This window comes from Somniosus microcephalus, chromosome 12 (assembly GCF_052327205.1).
Source record: "Somniosus microcephalus isolate GS21.2 chromosome 12, FLI_Smic_1.0, whole genome shotgun sequence".
Lineage (NCBI taxonomy): Eukaryota > Metazoa > Chordata > Chondrichthyes > Squaliformes > Somniosidae > Somniosus > Somniosus microcephalus.
The window spans coordinates 46,730,190-46,751,775 of NC_140998.1; the positions used below are offsets into that span (position 1 = coordinate 46,730,190).

General features: G+C 43.5%; 1 protein-coding gene across 3 annotated transcripts in view; it reads right to left on the reverse strand.

Annotated features, from left to right (window-relative positions):
• Positions 1 to 21,586, reverse strand: part of unc79 (unc-79 homolog, NALCN channel complex subunit) — a 237,315-nt gene that overhangs the window by 156,972 nt on the left and 58,757 nt on the right. For all 3 annotated transcript variants that reach the window (XM_086002784.1, XM_086002785.1, XM_086002783.1), the window contains exons 11-13: positions 11,268 to 11,296; positions 5,346 to 5,575; positions 3,978 to 4,149 (exon numbers count right to left, since the gene is read on the reverse strand). In XM_086002784.1, coding sequence (XP_085858910.1) covers positions 3,978 to 4,149; positions 5,346 to 5,575; positions 11,268 to 11,296 — 431 coding nt within the window. The remainder of the gene's footprint in view (positions 1 to 3,977; positions 4,150 to 5,345; positions 5,576 to 11,267; positions 11,297 to 21,586) is intronic.

Here is a 21,586-nt window from a genome sequence, read left to right on the forward strand (position 1 = left end):
AAATTTCCATCTTCGCTGCATAGGCGGTAATCTGGCGAGCGGATCGCCCGCCTACTACTGTGGATTGTGCCCAATTTTCATTCCATTGTTTTCCGCTATATTATCGCCCCACACTGAAGACAAGAATTTGCCCCGAAGCAACATTTCAATGGTAAACATCATATTTCAGGTGAACACAGGAATGAAAAAAAGTGGGTTATACAATGACTTAAAGTTTGTCAAATACACATCTTACAATGCTGTGCAGTGCTTAGCAATGCAGTATCTGCGCCTCACAACCAACCTGACGACTCCCGGTGATGCAGAGACACAGAGTGCCCACAGTGTCTTGTCTGCACTCAAGGCCTCCATAATCAGCACCTGTGAAGAGACGCTCGGTCACTCGACCAGGAAACACCAAAACTGGTTCGACGAGAACGACCAGGAGAACCAGGAGCTAATAAGCCGCAAGCGCAAGGCATTCCTGATCTGGAAACAGCAACAGAACTCAAGAGCAAGAAAGTAGCTCTACAGAAGCCTGAAGACGCAGGTCCAATAAAAAACTCGCGACCTAAAGAACAGATGGTGGGTGGAGAAAGCGCAGGAGATCCAGCAGCTAGCCGACAACCATGACGTGCGTGGATTCTTTAGCACAGTCAAGACCATCTACGGCCCAAGCACCCAAGGTCCTACCCCACTGCGGGCCAAGAACGGAGAGGTACTCATCAAGGACAGAGAGGCAGTCAGTGCCTGTTGGAAGGAGCACTTCGAAGATCTCCTTAACCATGAGTCTGTCTTCGACGCGAGTGTCCTCAACTCCATCCCGCAGCATGCTACCCGCCACCATCTCAGCACAACCCCAGCCCGGCATGAGGTTGAAAAGGCCATCCAACAACTGAAGAACAAGGCGGCCTCAGGAGCAGATGGAATCCCCGCCGAGGCACTAAAGCATGGCGGAGAAGCACTACTGGCGCAAATTCATGAACTCATTTCTCTTACCTGGAAGGAGGAGAGCATGCCAGGGGATCTCAGAGACGCCGTAACTGTGACCATCTTCAAGAAAGGTGACAAGTCCGATTGCGGTAATTACAACCACAGGGAAAGTCATCGCAAGAATCCACCTCAATCGCCTTCTCCCAGTGGCCGAAGAGCTCCTCCCAGAGTCGCAATGCAGATTCCGCCCACTAAGGGGCACAATGGACATGATCTTCACCGCACGTCAATTACAAGAGAAATGCAGGGAACAGCACCAACCGCTGTACATGGCCTTCTTTGATCTCACAAAGGCCTTCGACACTGTCAACCGTGAAGGATTATGGAGTGTCCTCCTCAAATTCAGCTGCCCTCAAAAGTTTGTCACCATCCTCTGCCTGCTTCACGATGACATGCAAGCCGTGATCCTGACCAACGGTTCCACCACAGACCCAATTCACATACGAACCGGGGTCAAGCAAGGCTGTGTCATCGCACCAACGTTCTTCTTGATCTTCCTTGCTGCAATGCTCCATCTCACCCTCAGTAAGCTCCCCACTGGAGTGGAGCTAATTTACAGAACAAATGGGAAACTATTCAAACTCTGTCGCCGCCAGTCCAGATCCAAGGTCGTGCCATCCTCTGTCGTCGAATTACAGTATGCAGACGACGCTTGCATCTGCGCTCACTCGGAGGTCGAACTCCAAACTATCGTCAACACCTTCACCAAAGCGTACGAGAGCACGCGCCTAACACTAAACATCCGTAAGACAAAGGTCCTCTACCAACCTGCCCCTGCCACACAGTACTGCCCCCCGATTATCAAAATCCACGACAAGGCCTTGGGCAACGTGGACCACTTTCCATACCTCGGGAGCCTACTGTCAACAAGGGCAGACATCGATGACAAAGTCCAACACCGCCTTCAGTGTGCCAGTGCAGCCTTTGGTCGCCTGAGGAAGAGAGTGTTTGAAGATTAGGACCTCAAACCCAGCACTAAGCTCATGGTTTACAGAGCAGCAGTGAAACCCGCCCTGCTGTATGCCTCAGAGACATGGACCATGTACAGCAGGCACCTCAAAGCACTGGAGAGGTACCACCAACGCTGCCTCCGCAAGATCCTGCAAATCCATTGGCAGGATAGGCACACCAACGTCTGTGTTCTCGCTCAGGCCAACATCCCCAGCTTCGAAGCTTTGACCACGCTTGATCAGCTCCGACTGTCCCCATGCCCGATACGAGACTCCCAAAACAAGCACTCTACTCGGAGCTCTGGCATGGCAAGAGAGCCCCAGGTGGGCAGAGGAAATGCTTCAAGGACACCGTCAAAGCCTCCATGAAAAAGTGTAACATCCCCACCGACACCTGGGAATCCCTGGCCCAAGACCGCACAAAGTGGAGGAGAAGCATCCGGGAAGGCGCCAAACACCATGAGTCTCTTCGCCGGGAGCAAGCGGAAGCCAAGCGCAGGCAGCGCAAGGAGCACATGTCAACCCACCCCTCCCACCCGCCCCTTCAACCACCGACTGCCCCACCTGTGACAGAGACTGTAGGTCCCCGCATTAGACTCATCAGTCACCAGAGAACTCATTTTTAATGTGGAAGCAAGTCATCCTCAGTTCTGAAGGACTGCCTAAGAAGTAGTAGTAGTATTGGGGGGCGGGGGGGTGCGGCAGCAAAGCTATCTTACTCGCTCAAGCTGTTCAGGGGAAGAGAAAGCAGAGTTCTCCACCTGCATTCCTAAACACATACAGAAACCTCTGCTCACTGGCCTTGAACGTTAGTGAATTTACTCAAAGATCATACAGAATTGTCTAACAAGTCAGTTGCACAGTGGTTCCAGTATAATGCTAGCAGCCAATGCAGTTATGGGTCTGAATTTGTAGTCAGAAGCTTCCCACGGGTGGGTGCCTCACACCAGCAAAAATAAATCTACGAACTTACCTTCTGGCTCGGGATCCACGGAGACTCGCGTTCCTGGGCCTCTATGCGTAGAGGCCCACGTACCCAAGGGGCGCAGGCGGTTCGCAAGCGCCCCTGGAATCACGTGGGTCGGCCCAACCAATGACAGAAGGGAATCCCCTTTCATACTTATGGAGGTTCCGTATGTACAGAAACCCCATAAGTATGAATGGGAATACCCAAAAAAATACCTCTACACTTCAAACACATTTTTTATAAACCATCACATATTTTAATTTCATTAAAATGGCATTTATTTAAATATTTAAAACATTCAATTTTTTGAAAAACAAGTTTACATGTTTTATAGGGGCTAAAAATAAACTTACCTTATTTCCCTAGTTTTTAAATGTATAAATTATTGGAAAAAAATTATTTTTCTGTTTTTTTAAAACTCTTATGCTGGTAAAAGCAGGCCTTACCACATGTAAGAATTTCACAGGCATTCGCTGAGCAGAAGGTGGGCAAATAGCCCTTTTCCCGGAGATGCGGATGATCTGTCAAGAGAATTCTTGGCAGATCACAACTTCCAGGTTTTAGCGCATGCGCAGCACATGCCTGAACCTGGAACTTGCGAAGCCCCCTATGAGCGCGTGCGCACCTCATACGCACCCGCGGGGGTCGCTGTTGTGTCCGTGTGTTGATAAAGACACTGAAGACAGGAGTTGGTTCATAGGTGTTTACTAAGCAAAGTCTGGGGGGGTTCTAACGGATATACACAATATACAGGCTTATATAGCCCGAGTGGGGCTCTTAAAGGCACATACACTACAATTATGGCCCATTAAGATAATGTCTGTGAAATCAGCAGCATTACAATGCATGTCTGGCAGTCGTATGCTGCAAGTGATCACACCACAACAGTGACAAGCAATCGAAATAGGATAATACCCTTGGGATTCAGATTGTTGCACTTCAGAAAACTAGTGGCATTATCTGAACTCCTAAATAACATTATCATCTTCCAGTTCACTTTCAGGCATTCATTATCTTCTATGCACTAGGTTTGTTCCAATATATACATATATAAGCATCACATTAAAATTATAATTTTATTTATTTACCAAAGCCCAGATTCCAAATTGACTCAATAGGCGTTGATCATTTTTATCATCATCCTTGTTATCATACTCCATATTGTCCAATGAATGATGGGATAAGGACAGGCCCATTTGTCTTCTTCGATTTAATTCAAACTCCCGCTGCTCTGCATGATATTCAGCTTCCTTTAGCAAACTAAAGTAAAAACAAGCAAAGATGCAACTGCTAAAAAAAAAAATTCTCATTTTGCGAATAATAATACAATCATATCTGAATCAGCACCAATTCTAAAAAAAGCCCTAACAACTTAATTTTGATCCCAACTGTCCCATTCGTTCATTCCCTTAGGTTGTATAACCAAACTTTAAATCAGTAGTGGCATCATATTGAACAAGTCGAAAGGCCACTTTCCCAGCTTTACGGGGGATATTTCTTTTGGAGTTCCCGACAAAATAAGTTTCTGATCCTGGCCAGTCAGTCAACTGGAGGCACAGAGCAGTCATTTAGCATTTTCTAATAGAGGCTAAAAGAAAGAAAATAACGAAAATATATGTCACCAAACAGTGTAAAATAGATTTCTGAAATACTGCTGGTATAATTTTATAAATTAGAAGCTATGACTGCCTAGAAAATAACTACGGATTTCTAAGAACTGTAAGAAAGTAATACAGTTTTTCAGCTCTTTAAATAAGAATTGGCTAGCTGCAATGGAGTTTTTAATTACCAACGCGTTTTAAAGATTGCTTATGAACATAAGTAGTATCATAGCTAAACATCTACAATTAATAAACAATTTTTGGACTGATTTGAATTAATTAGCTTCATGGATTGCTCAGGATTCTTTATAATCTAAAAGTAGTATCAGATAGTCTGGTGCTAATTGATGCTTATACGTTACATTTTGCATCAGAAGAATTTGTAATATTCATGCCAAAAACAACAAACAACTTACATTTATATATAGCATCTTTAACATACTAACATAGTAAAACATCCCAATGGGCTTCACAGGAGTGTTATCAAACAAAATTTTGATACCGAGCCACATAAGGAGATATTAGGACAGGTGAACAAACGCTTGGTCAAAGTAGATGATTTTAAGGAGCATCTTAAACGAGAGAGGAGTAGGCAGGTGGAGAGGTTTAGGGAGGGAATTCCAGAGCTTAGGGCCTAGACAGCTGAAGCCAAAAGTAAGCCAAAAGTCTGATGCTGATCAGCAAAACTATAGCTTTTAAAATGGCTTCATTAAAATGCATGGAATGTATTTCCTGCAGGAGTTAAGCCTATTATTATATAGCCATGGTTAACCATTACAGATGTGGCACAGTATATAAGCAACCATTACAATATATCTTAAAGATCTATTTTTAAGAATTAATATTATTGATTACCTGACTACTGATTCCACAGTACAGACTAGTTCCTCTGCACCACACTCTCTGGTGTTCATAGGAGGGGGTGAAGTCTGGTAAAGGTGAGTCTCTGCTGCAGCACCAATCTCGCTGCTATGGTGGTTGTAGTGACACCTTTTGCAGTAGCGCACTGGCCTGTTTCCATGGCGGCCACAGCATCCTGCTGAGAAGCAGGTAACAACGGCTCTCCTAACGTGCGAGCTACAATTCTTATGAGGACCAAAACCTTCATGTTAATTAAACAAGCCACAAGCTCTAATTTTTATTACAAAAAAACATTTTTTAGGATGGTGCCAAGCGCTAAACATAGAAGCATAGAAACATAGAAGATAGGAGCAGGAGTAGGCCATTCGGCCCTTCGAGCCTGCTCCGCCATTCAACGAGATCATGGCTGATCATCCAAACCCTAGCACCCGGTCCCTACACCGACAGCCATCCCACCCAAGCCCTATCCCTGTAACCCCATAACCCCACGTATTTAATCCCCCCTAACACTAAGGGCCAATTTTTATCATGGCCAATCAACCTAACCTGCACATCTTTGGACTGTGGGAGGAAACCGGAGCACCCGGAGGAAACCCACGCAAACACGGGGAGAATGTGCAAACTCCACACAGACAGTCACCCGAGGCCGGATTTGAACCCAGGTCCCTGGCGCTGTGAGGCAACAGTGCTAACCACTATGCCACCGTGCTGCCCCATGATGGAGTGACCAACAACCTTGGATGAGTTCTGATATTTTCTTTGCTGTTGGTGAAACATCAAGGACAACCTTATTCCATCTCCTCCTCAAGACATTACCAAATACGTTGAAACATGTAACTCTGCCCAACAGGCTTAACATAAGAATTTATAGGAGCTGCTAAAGGCCATTAGGGCCATCAATTCTAATCCTTTGTTATGTACTTAACACCCTGTGGTGGGCATTGCTTAGTTGGTGAACAGAACATCTAATCAATCCGTTTTTTTGTTAAAACAAAATACTTTTTCTCTCTTTTTCAACACCAAATCAAACACATGGCTGAAATTCTTTCCCATTGCGAACTGAATTCCAGCTAAACTGCAGGAAGCAGCTGACAAAGTCAGCACATTACAGGGGATACTGGGCAACGGATCAGCAACATTGCTGATCCATCCGTTTAGAGAACCTGCTGTATTGTCACACTCGTATTCTCTGGTCATAGCTCCTCACTAATGACACCAAAGGGATGGGGAAAAATAAAAGGCTTGTAATAGACCATTTCTATTGTATCACCAAGTGAAAATCTCTCCAAACCTTATGGTAAATTATGGCCAAAATAAAAATCGTGTGTACCACATGGCCCATGGCAATCCAATTTATCCAAACTACCCGCAGTTTGCTCATTTAATATGAAAAGATAAAGATATTATTCTTAGTAGAACTGACTTTGTTTCTATAGTTTATAAAAAAAACTCGAATCTCCTGCAAATAAACAACATGGTCAGAGAGAAATGTCTCTCTCGTGTTAGATTTGTCTCCTATTTTTAAATAGTCTGAATCTCCTTCAGTTTTACCTAACTTACCAATGTCAAATTACTTCAGATCGTTAGAAACATTTAGTTAAAAGCTGATATTAATTGTTGATCTCACATCTGGAGCAAAACTACACAAAAGTAAAGCAGTATAAAAAAAACATTTATGTAGATTATGACTTACAGGAGGAAAGATTTCCTCTGCATTATTTGCAGCAATTAGAGAAAAACTACAATTTTACTACAAATAATGGGCCCAGAAATTCGGGTCCCCACAGGTGAGTACGCACTGGGTACTCACGCGTAGGCCCAACGAAAGTGCCAGTTTCGTGCATCCACTGCGCATGCGCGGGAAACCGGAACTTCCGCTCCCTTAAAGGAAGGGGTTCACAGGTCGAACGCGTGCGCTGGAGAAGTAGCGTGTGCGCCTGGAACTTCCGTTTGTTTTCCAGGTTTCTCCGGGAGGGTAAGTCTCCAAGCAGCTACGCTTTTAAAAAGCAGTCACAAGGCCTGCTTTTAACAAGTTAAGTGGTGAATTAAGTAAAATTAAAACATTTTTTCCACAGGTTTATTATTTTTAAATACTTTAAAGAAAGGTAAGTTTATTTTTAGCCCCGTTAAAAACTGTAATTAATTTTTTCAAAAATTTAAATTATTGTTTAAAATAGTTATTTTATGTAATTTATAGTTATTTTTAAAATGTGATTTAAAAAAAATGTATTTGAAGTTTTAGTTATGTTTTGGGGCCGAACTGTATTCATAGATTTGACAGGTCTTCCTGTCAAATCTATGAAGAGAGATTCCCTGCTACGATTGGCTCTCCATGGCCCACGTGATCCCAGGGGACGCTTCGAACTAACTGCGCCCCTGGGATACGCGAGCACTGTGCGCCGGCAGTTGGAGCAGGCCCAGGATCGGAATCCCACGCGGGCCCACAGTACAACGGCCGGCGCGCTAGCTAAGTGCAGGTCGGGGGCTTGCACCCGCGGGAAGCCTCCGACCCGAATTTCTGGCCCATTAAGCTAAGGAAATCTACCCCCACGTCCCCTCCCCCCCCAATAGAAATGGGAAACATCTGCTCCGTACAAAAGAATTAAATAAAAAACTTTTTTTTGCCTAGAAGAAAAAATGAACAAATGTTCCGGCAGCACATATATCAAAATGTCATATGACAAAGTAGTAGGTACAAGCCATTCATTACTGCAGTTTCTCCTAGTGAGGTTCTCTGCTTAGGGAAGTGGTATATTAAAAGCTCAGCATTTCCCAATAGGAAGGGAAGGAAAACTGGAGGGAAAGTCAAACTGTTCCATTTTCACGTAGCTTCTATTGGTCATTTACATAACAGCACTGATGTGTCTATTTTAAGATGACATAACAATTAGGTGGATTGTGATGGCTGTATCAAGGGAAGGTTTTTAATAAATTGACACCATTGGTGTTTGCTGGGAGCACTAAAAGACTGAAGTGCCAGCAAGCAACAGATATCCACATTGAAGCTGCCCTACAGTGCGGGGGGTTAATAAATTATGTAGCCCAGAAAAAAAAGAGTAGCAACATTAATATAAAGGAATATTTCCTTTTTTGCACCAGAGTCATTATAAATTATGCAAAAGGAAATGCAATTAAAATGAACTTTAGAAATAACTGAAGCACTTATTAAAAAATTTAAAGAAACAATCAGTATATGTGATTATCTATTCCAATAACTTGCTGATTCTCTGTCAACATCTTCAGGATGACTCAACAGTGTTGGGACTTTAAGAAACGGAGTGCAAAAGAGACCGTTATTCTTCACATGATACCGAGATTATATACTGAGGCATAACATCTGCTATTTGTGACTATTCTATATCCAAACACAATGGATATGCAAATACTAAAAACAATCAGGAGACTACTTCAGGGCAGCACGGTGGCATAGTGGTTAGCACTGTTGCCTCACAGCGCCAGGGACCCGGGTTCAAATCCGGCCTCGGGTGACTGTCTGTGTGGAGTTTGCACATTCTCCCCGTGTTTGCGTGGGTTTCCTCCGGGTGCTCCGGTTTCCTCCCACAGTCCAAAGATGTGCGGGTTAGGTTGATTGGCTATGATAAATTGACCCTTAGTGTTAGGGGGATTAAATACGTGGGGTTACGGGGATCGGGTGGGATATGTGTCGGTGCAGGCTCGATGGGCCGAAATGGCCTCTATCTGCACTGTGGGGTTTCTGTGATTCTGTGAAAAAGCCTGTAGTAGACAGACACATCACATGGGTATTAAATTCCTTTCTCTTAAAAGACACAATAGTAAGTGCATCTCTTTGATGTTGAATAACATTAAGCAGCAACTGATACAAATTCTGCCATTGTGGCTAATGCAGCCAATCGGTCTGATGCATAAATAAATTTATTCATAATGATTAAATCGCAAATGTCTCATTAAAAAGCATAATTTGACTCATCTTTGGACAATATAACAATAATGTTACTTTAGAAAACTAGACAATGTGGGCTCCTTAAAATTCAAGTTATTGAGTATTTTCTAAATTAAATTTAAAATTATGCTTTCATGACATAAGATTACTTCATTTTGTTTTTCTCGAGTATTTGCACCAATGCCATATTTCAAAAGCGTTTTGTAAAATATGCCAATGAAAATTTTGTTTTTTGGAAGGGAAGATTGTAATTTACATTTCTGATGTGCTTAAAAAATGGGAAAAACAGTAATGGAAAGCTTTTTTAGTGGGGAACGGCTAATCTAAAACCAAGTAGTCTTTGCATAACATTTGCAGCATGCTTTTAAACCAGTAACAAGCATTTTTGTAGAACTGAGTATTTATGATTCTTTCTTCTTTGTCATAAATGGTATTTATTCATCCATGACAACTAATTGCACCTGGCAGGATTTGTAATGTATGCATGCAGAAACAGTTCGCATTTTGCTGTACTGTAACTGAAGTAAAACTTGCGTAAAATTATAGAAATTGAAGGCTGTTTCTAAGTGGAACATGTAACAAAGAAAATTGTTTTCCAATTCTAATTAATCTCTCAAAAAGATTGTCAACCATTCAATTTAACTAAATTCCAACACAGCCATGATGGGCCGAATGGCCTCCTTCTGTGCCGGAAACTTCTATGATTCTAAATAAATGACTGCTTCATAAAACAACACATCAGCAATTAGTCTTCTACTTTCAAAATAAAAACTAATCATTTTATTCAACATAATTTTCTCTCTTTTCTGGCTGAAGTCACTATTATATAATTTAAGTGTCCTACAAACTGGGTAAAGCAAAGGAATAAGTTTCCATTCTGCAAGACAAACTGATATGGTAAATATTGAAACCAAAAGGTCTGAAACATCAACAAGAAGCCACATGAAAAGCATAAATTTGACTGGTTCCAACTCGATGAAGATTGCACATCTAGCTTCTTCAGATGCAGTGTATGTACAATCAGCCATGGTGTAAATATATTGATATTTTTGTTAGAAATATTTAATTATGATTGCAGTTACGAGTTACAATGCTTCAAGCAATATATAGAGGACAAATGCTATAAATATTTAAAAAAATTAATGCAACATTTGAGTTGTATCTTGCATGTATAAAAATTCTAAAGCTATGGGCTGAATTATATTAGCATTGCATCATAGGAAAATGTGGGTTTTATTGCCACAGTAGAAACATAAAGACCTATTCTGCCCAACTCCTATTGGCCGCAGTGCCGAAGGTTAATCTGCATTAATATGCCTTTTTGTTTGTATCACAGTACTTTTTAAGTGGCGTGCTGACCACAATCACCATGGCGCAGAATACACTGTGGAGGAATGGAGTATTTGCAACTATAAAAATAATTTAAAATTATTTTATTAAATTTTTTTCAGAACTGACGCTGATGGGTCAACTATTTAACGAGGTTTTGGTAGCTTATGTTGCTGTTGCTTTATTTTCAAATGCTGTGGCTTTTCATTTCTTTTTTGAGGAAGAAATGGTCCCTGATTTTGTAATGTACCATACGAACCTGTTTCTTCTCCATTGTTTCAATGTAATTCTGCACCAAAACTGTGTCAAATACATTTAAATAGATATTTGATATTTATTCACTTGCATGAAATGTAACTTTATTTTGCTAAATAAAATAGCATAAGTGTCCTGCACGCTGGCAGCTATGGTCTGTAGGTGCAATATAATTCAGCCCTAAGTTCACTTCCTCGCTTTTAAACCATTGGAATTTTTTTTTTAATTTAGTTGCCTGAAACACTGGCAAACTCATGAAAGCATGTTACAGCATAAGTGCAGTATGCAGCCTGGTGATTGAGCAAAAACTACTGCACAATGGAATAAGCTGGCAGAAGTACACCAATGAGCCACAAGACGAAAAACCACAACCACTGGAATTTTTCCACCAGACGACAAACTGGTCCTACCTTCTTCTGACAAATAGCAGAAATTTCAGCTGTAAAGGCGAAGATATACAAACAAATAAAAATGGACAAATAACGAACAATCATTGCTGGGATTGACCACTGTAAGACAGATAAGCATTCTGCGAAAAAATTAATTAATGGCAATGTTTTTAATGAAGGAAACAGAAACCGGCTACCGACCATAGAGCACATATACCAGAAACGCTGTCTACGGAGGTTACGGTCCATCATCGAAGACCCTACCCACCCCAGCCACAGTCTGTTCGCCCTCCTGCCATCTGGGAGACGCTACAGATGCATTCACACCCGTATGACCAGATTTAGGAACAGCTTCTTTCCCAGGGCTGTCATCTTACTGAACTCCACAAATAAACTCTAAAGCCTGCACATCTGCTAATGCACTTTATTATGGTTATGTTTATGTATTACAAGCCAAATGTATGTTGAATGTTTAAATGTCTTAATCTAAATGTACGCTCTCGGGAGCCGCAAGCCTACATTTCGTTGTACTGCACTTGTGCACTAACAATGACAATAAAAGTTGATTTGATTTGATTTGACAAGGAACAAAATGGAAAGAATTTCTTAATCGTATGCGCTGATTGACAATGGGACTTCATTTAAAGGCCTAGAAATGTTGACTGCACAGCGCAGAACCCAGCACAGCTTGCGGTGTGCATGCTCCTAGTCTGCACCAGAAGTGAAGTGCACGTCATAATGGTTAGGGCACCCTGCAGTCATTCGCCTGAAAGTGGCATTAGGCCCATTGCTTATGCTTATCGAGGGCCTAACGCCGATTACAGGCCCCTTTGTAACATTTGTTTGCGGCTGACCACAGCATGTGCTGTGCATGCGGAGGTCAGTTTTCTCAGACGTACAGCAGCTAAACCAGTGGTCCTTAAAGGGACTACTGTGGGGCTGCCACCCAGAAGGTAAGTTTAACATTTGTTTATTTACCTGATTGTTGTTAAAACCGCGAGCCCACCCTAGCACCCCACCCCCCCCACCCCACCCCAACCCGCTTGATTGCCTCACCCCCAAAACTCACCTAAAGACCTCGGCTGACAGGCCAATTTACCGCGGTCCTGCTGCCGGCCACATTAGGCGCACGCAGCATGCAATGCACCAACAGCGGCTCCCAATTCAGCGGTGATCCAATTTCAAGCCTAAAGTGTCTTAATGACTTCGAAATGGCACCTTTACAAAGATTTATTGAAAATGCTTTTTAGCGCAGCTGGATATTGTGCTTATTTCTTTCATTTAGAATGAGAGGAAGAACTTGCATTTATATCACACCTTTCACATCCTCGGGATGTTCCAAAGAGCTTCAAGTTAATGTTTTCACAACTGCCCAGTAATGTCACATCAGAAATAATACAATGGAGGCACCACAACTCATCCTATTTTTTTTTTCTTTTAAGTATGTACCTCAGAACTACAAAATTCAAGAGTTACAAACAGACTTCTTGTCATTTTATGGGAGAAGAAAAAACAACTTTTTCTTTTCATTTTCTCTTCCAGTGGAGAATCAGCTATTAAACTGCTGTTGCCATTTGTGGTCAGTTCTTTCTGATATTGCAAAGGGAAGCAATGTGAAAATGGTTTTGACAAAACATGCGTTTCTAGTCTTCTTTAATCTCAAAAGCACTTCAGAACAAAAGAACCCATTCAACCAAAAAAGTACTTACTCAGGCAGTAGCTAATGCATAGTAATAAGAAATTCTACATAAGAACATAAGAATTAGGAGCAGCAGTAGGTCCAATGGCCCCTGGAGCCTGCTCCGTCATTCAATGAGATCATGGCTGATCTTCTACCTCAACTCCAGCAATGTGGTTGACTCTTAACTGCCCTCTGAAATGGCCTAGCAAGCCACTCAGTTATACTAAACCGCTACAAAGAAGCATGGACTGCAGCGGTTCAAGGCGGCGGCTCAAGGACAATTAGGGTTGGGCAATAAATGCTGGTCTTGCCAGCGATGCCCACATCCCGTAAACGCATTTTTAAAAAAACTCCACTTTCCTGCCCTATTTCCATATCCCTGGATTCCCCTAAAGTCCAAAAATCTATTTATCTCAGCCTTGAATATACTCAATGATGATGCAGCATCCACAGCCTTTTGGGGTAGAAAAGTCCAAAGATTCACAACTATCTGAGTGAAGAAATTCTTCCTCATCTCAGCCTTAAATGGCCAACCCCTTATCCTGAGACTATGCCCCCTAGTTCTAGACACTCCAGCCAGGGGAAACAACCTCTCAGCATCTACCCTGTCAATCCCCCTCAGAATCTTATAGGTTTCACTGAGATCACCTCTCATTCTTCTAAACTCCAGCGTATAGGCCCAATCTATGCAATCTCTCCTCATAGGACAGTCCTCTCACCCCAGGAATCAATCTAGTGAACCTTCGTTGCACTGCCTCTAAGGCAAGTATATCCTTCCTTAAATAGGGAGACCAAAACTGTGCGCCGTATTCCATGTGTGATCTGACCAAAGCCCTGAACAATTGTAGCAAGACTTCCTTACTCTTATACTCCAACCCCCTTGCAGTAAAGGCCAACATGCCATTTGCTTTCCTAATTGCTTGCTGTGCCGTCACACTAACTGTCTGTGTTTTCTATACGAGAACACCCAAGTCTCTCTGAACACCAATATTTAATAGTTTCTCACCATTTAAAAATATTCTGTTTTTCTATTCTTCCGACCAAAGTGAATAACCTCACATTTCCCCACATTATACTCCATCTATCACCTTATTGCCCACTCACTTAACCTGTCCATATCCCTTTGCAGGCTCTTTGTGTTCTCCTCGCAGCTTACTTTCCCACCTAGCTTTGTATCGTCAGCAAACTTGGATACATTATATTCAATCCCTTTATCTAAGTCATTACAGGAAACTTTGGTTTATCCGGAGGAGGTTATATGTCCGGAATACTCGATCTAACGGCAAAAATCAGGAGCCGTTTTCGATATGTTTTTTTCATTCTCGTTGCTTTTTTTTTTCCCCCCAGTCAAGCACTGCAAGGTCTGTAGCTATAGCAGCAGCTTCAGCTACAGACGCTTGCAGCTGCAGCCGACTGTTTTGAAGCTGTTGCTAAGCAACAGGGTTTGTTGATTCACACGGAGCTCCTCAGTTCTGTATCTTTCAACATTAACTCTGGTATGTCCGGCACTTTTGATGCTACGGCACCAGCTCGGTCCCGTCAGTGCCGGATATCAGAAAGTTTCCTGTAATATAGATTGTAAATAGCGGAGACCCAAGCACTGATCCTCGTGGCACCGCACGAGTTACAGCCTGCCAACCGGAGAATGACCCATTTATCCCTACTCTCTGTTTTCTGTCCATGAATCAATCTGTTATCCATGCTACTATATTACTCCCAATCCCATGAGCTCTTATCATGCATAACAACCTTTTATGTGGCACCCAATCAAATGCCTTTTGGAAATTATATCGGAATATGTCAGTGAATAAGTTGCAACACACAGTCTTATTATCCAGTCCACAACACATCAACAGTAGTTGATTTGGACCTATGGACAATCCCACATTTCTGCATATTCCCTGGTTGGTTCGAGGAGAAAAGCTAATAATACTTGATTTATATCATAGACCGCTTGCACATCTCTACATACGGGGCTTCCTTTCACCTTCCTGCTGATAAACCACACTGTTTGTAATGCCATCCCCAGCAGTTATTCTGTCTACATAATGGCAAGGGAGTAATTTTCACCAATACGGTGCTTCTTCCATTGCTATGAAAAGTTGTGAGGAGAAAATAATTGTTATTTTAAACAAAAGTCCATACACAAGCCACTACGGCGACAGTGTCCTTATGTATGCGCATTTTACTTTTCACCACAACTTGTCACAGTTATGAAGGAGGCAACTTACCAGTAAGTATTAATAAGGCTGCTGCATAGCACTGCAGGGAGCGGTGGGAGGGTTTCAGGCAGATACACTGATTTTGCTTTCGCTATAGCTAGAATTTCTACTGCCAGGGCACTCAAGTCTGAGAGAGTAGTTTCCACTGATTAAGGCATGAATGGAGTATTACTTGTAGTTATGAGCACTCTATAATGGAACAAAACCAGGAGGGCAGGAATGATGGGTGAGCGGGACTTGGTGTGGGTTAGGATATAGGCAACAACGTTTTGAATGAGCTGAAGTTTGTGGAGGATGGCCAGAGGAGCATTGCAATAGTCGAGTCTGGGGGTGATAAAGGCATGGATGGGGGTTTCAGCAGCAGGTGGGCTGAGGGACGGGTGGAGACGGGCAATGTTATGGAGCTGGAAGTATCCAGTCTTTGTGATGGTGAGGATATGAAGTCTGAAACTCAGCTTAAGGCTGATTAGGGTGATGAGATTGCAAACAGTCTGCTTCATCCTGAGATAATGGTCAGGGAGGGGGGATCAGTGGCAAGGGTAGAGAGTTTGCAGAGGAGCCAAAGATGATGGCTTCAGTCCAACCAACGTTTAGTTAGAGGGAATTGAGGCTCATCAATATTTTATGTCAGGCCACACAGAGGCAGTGGAGGGGTCCAGACAGGAGGTGGAGAAGTAGAGCTGGATGTCGTCAGCATAGAATCATAGAATGGTTACAGCACAGAAGTAGACCATTCGGCCCGTTGAGTCCATGCCGGCTCTCTGCAAGAGCACTTCAGCTAGTCCCACTCCCCCGACCTTTCCACGTAGCCCTGCAATTTTTTTTCCTTCCCTTTTGAAAGCCGTGATTGAATCTGCCTCCACCACCCTTTCAGGCATTGCATTCCAGATCCTAACCACTCGCTGAGTAAAAAAGGTTTTCCTCGTCGCCTTTGGTTCTTCTGCCAATCACCTTAAATCTGTGTCCTCTGGTTCACGACCCTTCTGCCAATGGGAACAGTTTCTATCTACTATGTCCAGACCCCTCATGATTTTGAACACCTCTATCAAATCTCCTCTCAATCTTCTCTGCTCTAAGGAGAACAACCCCAGCTTCTCCACGTTAACTGAAGTCCCTCATCCCTGGAATCATTCTCGTAAATATTTTCTGCACCCTCTCTAAGGCCTTCACATCCTTCCTAAAGTGCAGTGCCCAGAATTGGACATAATACTCCAGTTGAGGCTGAACCAGTGTTTTATACAAGTTCCTCATAATTTCCACGCTTTTGCATCTATACCTTTATTTATGAAACCCAGGATCCCATAAGCTTTTTTAACTTCTTTCTCAACCTGCCCTGCCACCTTCAATGATTTGTGCACACATACCCCCAGGTCTCTCTGTTCATGCACCCACTTCAGGATTGTACCATTTAGTTTATATTTCCTCTCTTCATTCTTTCTACCAAAATGTATCACTTCGCACTTTTCTGCATTAAATTTAATCTACCATGTGTCCGCCCATGCCACCAGCCTGTCTATGTCCTCTTGAAGTCTATCACTATCCTCCTCACTGTTCACTGTACTTCCAAGTTTTGTGTCAGCTGCAAATTTTGAAATTGTGCATACATGAAAGCTGATCCCATGTATTTGGATGATGTTACCAAGGAGCAGCATGTAGATGAGGAAGAGGAACTGGCCAAGAGCACATCCTTAAGGGACTCCAATGGTAACAGTGCGTGGGCGGGGAGAGAAGCCATTGCTGGAGTTGTTCTGTCTATGAACAGGTAGGTAAGAGTGGAACCAAGTGAGCGTAATCCCACTGAGATAGACAACGAAGGAGAGCCATTGGAGGAGAGTGAGGTGGTTCAATCATGTCAAAGGCTGCACAAAAGTCAAGGAGAACGAGGAGGAATAATACATCATGGCCTCAATCACATAAAGATATCATTCATGACTTTGGTTAGGGCAGTTTTGGTACTTTGTCTGGGCGGAACCGGATTGAAGAGATTCAAACAGGAAGTTGTGGGAAAGATGGGCACAGATTTGGGAAGCAACAACATATTCAAGAACTTTGGAGAGGAAAGGGAAATTGGAGATGGGGCGAAAGTTTGCAAGGACAGATGGTCAAGGGTGGGTTTTTGAGGAGGAGGCGGTGACAGCAGTTTTGAAAGGGACGAGGTCAATACCTGCAACAGGACATAGAAAGGCTAGCAGAATGGGCAGACAAGGGGCAGATGGAATTTAATACAGAGAAGTGTGAGGTGATGCATTTTGGCAGAAGGAACAGGGAGAGGCAATATACACTTAATGGCACAGTTTTAAAGAGTGCGCAGGGACAGAGGGACCTGGGAGTTAATGTGCATAGGTCCCTGAAGGTGGCAGGACATATTTAGAGAGTGGTTAACAAAGCATATGGGATCTTGGGCTTCAAAAATAGAGATATTGAGTACAAAAGTAGAGAAGTTATGCTGAACCTTTATAAAGCACTGGTTAGGCCACAACTGGAGTATTGCATCCAGTTCTGGTCACCACAATTTTGGAAGGATGTGAAGGCCCTTGAGAGGGTGCAGAGGAGATTTACCAGAATGGTTCCGGGGATGGGGGATCTTAGCTACAAGGACAGGTTGGAGAAGCTGGATTTGTTTTCATTAGAGCAAAGGAAGTTAAGGGGTGATTTGATAGAGGTGTACAAGATTATGACAGGTTTGGAAAGGCTAGATGGGGAAAGGCTGTCCCCACTGGTTGATGGTACAAGGACTAGGGGATGCAGATTTAAGGTTTTGGGCAAGAGATACAGGGGGGATGTAAGGAAAAACTTTTTTACGCTGCGAGTGGTGACGACCTGGAATTCGCTGCCGACGGAAGTGGTGGAAGCGGAGACACTCAATGTTTTCAAGGGGAGACTGGATAGGCACTTGAGGGAAATAAACTTGAAGGGCTACGGGGATAGAGCGGGGGAATGGGACTGATTGGATTGCTCTACAGTGCCGTTATGACTCTATGACCTGAGGAGAGGCCACAGGATATCTTTGCTCTCTCGGGTAATCCTGGAATAGTGGGAGCGGTGTGGGTTGGCAGAAGAGTACGAGGCCCGATAGCGCTTGGTGTGATCTGGTGGCGATGTATGGCTGAACCAATTATACGTCAGAAATGCTCAAGTCTGCACACCTTGGACTTGAGGGAGTGAAGATGAGGGCCATACCAGGGGGAATAACCAGAATGAGAGAGAGTAAAAGTTTTGCTGGGAACAAAGGCATTAAAAGTGCCTTTAATTTCCACCTCTGTCAATGAATACCTGTCCACAGGCTTCATGTTTCCTGCAACCACTTGCACCACCTTACCTTAGGTTCCAGAACCTTGTAACAAATAAATCATCCAGAAAATGATCAGAAAAATGTATTATAGTATAGGAAAATGTACTGCACAGCGCGTTAGTATATCAAAAGGTTCTGACACAGAGCGGCAAATTTCTGGTTCATGCTTGTGATTTCTCACGTACTGAATTTCTCATCCTGCCAGCTTGCCAAGAGGAGACGCCTAACACAGGACATTTCTTCAACAGCATGACTAAAGAGAAAGTCAGCAGACAAGTCATGCCAGGCAGTGCCCACGTAGCTCCTAGCAACCATCTCAATAGCTGCATGCTGGCAGTGATCTACGTGCAAGCTATCTGCTCACCCTCTCGGATTGTAAATGATAATTATTTTAGGGAACTTAAAAAGGGTCAACAAAAATTAACATTTAAAAATTAAATACAAATAAATAAATGTATTTTTTTTTGTGAACTACATTTCTGACTGCAGGCTTGGGGGGACACTCAACACATCAAGATCCATGGATTAATATTAATCTCCCACCTCCCCCACTCTGCGTCAGGGAGGAATTGTGTTTTGTAGCGGTTTGTTACAATTGAGTGACTTGCTAGGCCATTTCAGAGGGCAGTTAAGAGTCAACCACATTGCTGTGGGTCTGGAGTCACATGTAGGCCAGGCCAGGTAAGGACGGCAGATTTCCTTCCCTAAAGAACATTAGTGAACCAGATGGGTTTTTACGACAATCCGGTAGTTTCATGGTCACCATTACTGATACTAGCTTTTCATTCCAGATTTATTTAATTAACTGAATTTAAGTTCCCCAGCTGCCGTGGTGGGATTTGAACTCACGTCTCTGGGTCATTAGTCCAGGCCTCTGGATTACTAGCCCAGTGACATTACCACTATGCTACTGTTCCCTGGAGTGGGGGCGGTAGCACGATGAAAATGACAGAAGACCTACCACCCTGTCCCCACCGAAGTCTGGGTCACTGCAATTTTGGTGGGGCCTTGAAAGGGATGGTCCAAGCGTGTGCCTCATTAGCCGATGCAAATCAGCGTCCTATGACATCAATAGGGCCCCGATGCAGTCTTGAAGTACTAATGGGTGGAGCATGCGCTGTGCGTGGTATGGGACAGCCTAAGCAGCAGTCATGAAAGGGTCTGCTCCAGGCCCCTCAAAGCAGTTATACAATAGGGTTTGTGAACAATTTTTGTAGGGCAAAAATCGGCACCCTCCAGATGCCCGACTCTCTGCAGCTCTCCCCCAGGATTGCCTCCTCCCTCCCATTTAACTCTCCTGCACTGGCTGGGCTCCACACTGAATCACCAGGTGCCCTACCCCCTCCAATCAGCAAACTGCTGCAAAAGTGCAAGTAGCTCACCGACAGAATGCTAATGAGGCCTGGCCATGAAAATGGTTCCGATCTCTGACAGCTTCCATAAAACTGCCATACAAAGGTAGAATGATCTTCTATATTTTTAAGGAAAAATCTTATCTGTGCTAAACCAGCAACTTTGTCCGTGCAAAAAATGTAGATTACAAAAATGTCGAACTAGATTTGGTATCAGTAGCTTTCCAAATTAGTGTTGGCAAATGATTGTGTGTTCTGGAATAGCTGCTGTATACAAGCCTAACCAAACTGGACTGTCCCCCTCCACCCAAATTATTAAGTCTTTTTCTGCATATTTTTGTCCAAAGAAATAAAATCTTATATTCCTAACGTGCATTGTTTTCTTACTTATTCATAACACCATAGTTTGTTATAAAATAAGGAGGCAGTATCAGCGGCGGAGGGACATAAAGAGAGCGGAGGAACAGCGCCGACCTAATTGGAGGCGGTATCAGCAGCGGCGGAACCTTCCACGATTTCCAAAAAAAACCAAGGCGTGGCATCACAGGAGAGCAGGTAGGTGATTGGTTGGTGAGTATTAAGGGGTTTTTTTTCTCTCTATTCTAGGACAGTGGTTTAAACTAGAAGTGAGAAACTATAACGTACTGTATTAAATCTATAGCTTAACTAACTAGTTAAAATAATTAATATAACTATAAATAATCGTTGATTAAAGACTTGATTAAAAACTAATTAAATAAATAAAATAAGGCTAGTCTAAGATATGGCAGGGCAGGTTGTGTGTCTGGACTGCAGTATGCAGGAGTTTGTGGACAGTGAGACTGTCCCGAGCAAACACGTCTGCAGGAGATGTCTCCATCTCAAATCTCTCCGGCTCAGAGTCATTGAGCTGGAGTGCGATTTGGAGACACTCCACATAAGGGAGGGGGGGGAATTTCTGGACAATTTTATCCAGAATACAGTTACATCCCAGAGGAAAGCACAGGTTCAGGAAAGGGAGGGTGTGACCTGGGAGAAGTGGCGGCGGCGGAGCGAGTATAAAAGCGGCGGCAGACCAGGTAGGCCCCACAGTGGCAGCAGACCTAGGAGAAGCGGCGGCCGCGGAGCGAGTATAAAAGCGGCGGCAGACCAGGTAGGCTTACCAATCTCAGAGCAGGAGAGAGAGAAGTAAAAATTAATCGAAGTGTGACATCACCAGAAAGCAGGTAAGTGATTGGTTGGTGAGTATTTCTCTCTTTCTCCTTTTTTCCAAACTTAAACTCTGTGGTTTATAGTTTCTAAACTCTGTGGTGTAGCGGGGACTGTTGGTAACCAAGGGCCCTCGAGTCTATCAGTTAATTGGTGGTATTGATTTGATTTAATTTAAATTAATTAAAGGGTAAGTCATGGCAGGACGGCTCAGCCCCGTAGTGTGCTCCTCCTGCACTATGTGGGAAATCAGGGACACTTCCTGTGTCCCTGACAACCATGTGTGCACGAAGTGTATCCAGCTGCAGCTACTGTCAGACCGCATTGCGGCACTGGAGCTGCGAATGGATATATACTGGCGCATTCGCCATGCTGAGGACGTCGTGGATAGCACATTTAATCAGTTGGTCACACCACAGGTAAAGGTTGCACAGGCAGAAAGGGAATGGGTGACCACCAGGCAGATTAGTAGGCGCAGGCAGGTAAGTGCAGGAGTCCCCTGTGGTCATCCCCCTCTCAAACAGATATACCGCTTTGGATATTGTTGAGGGGGATGGCTCATCAGAGGAAGGCAGCAGCAGCCAACTTCCTGGCACCAGGGGTGG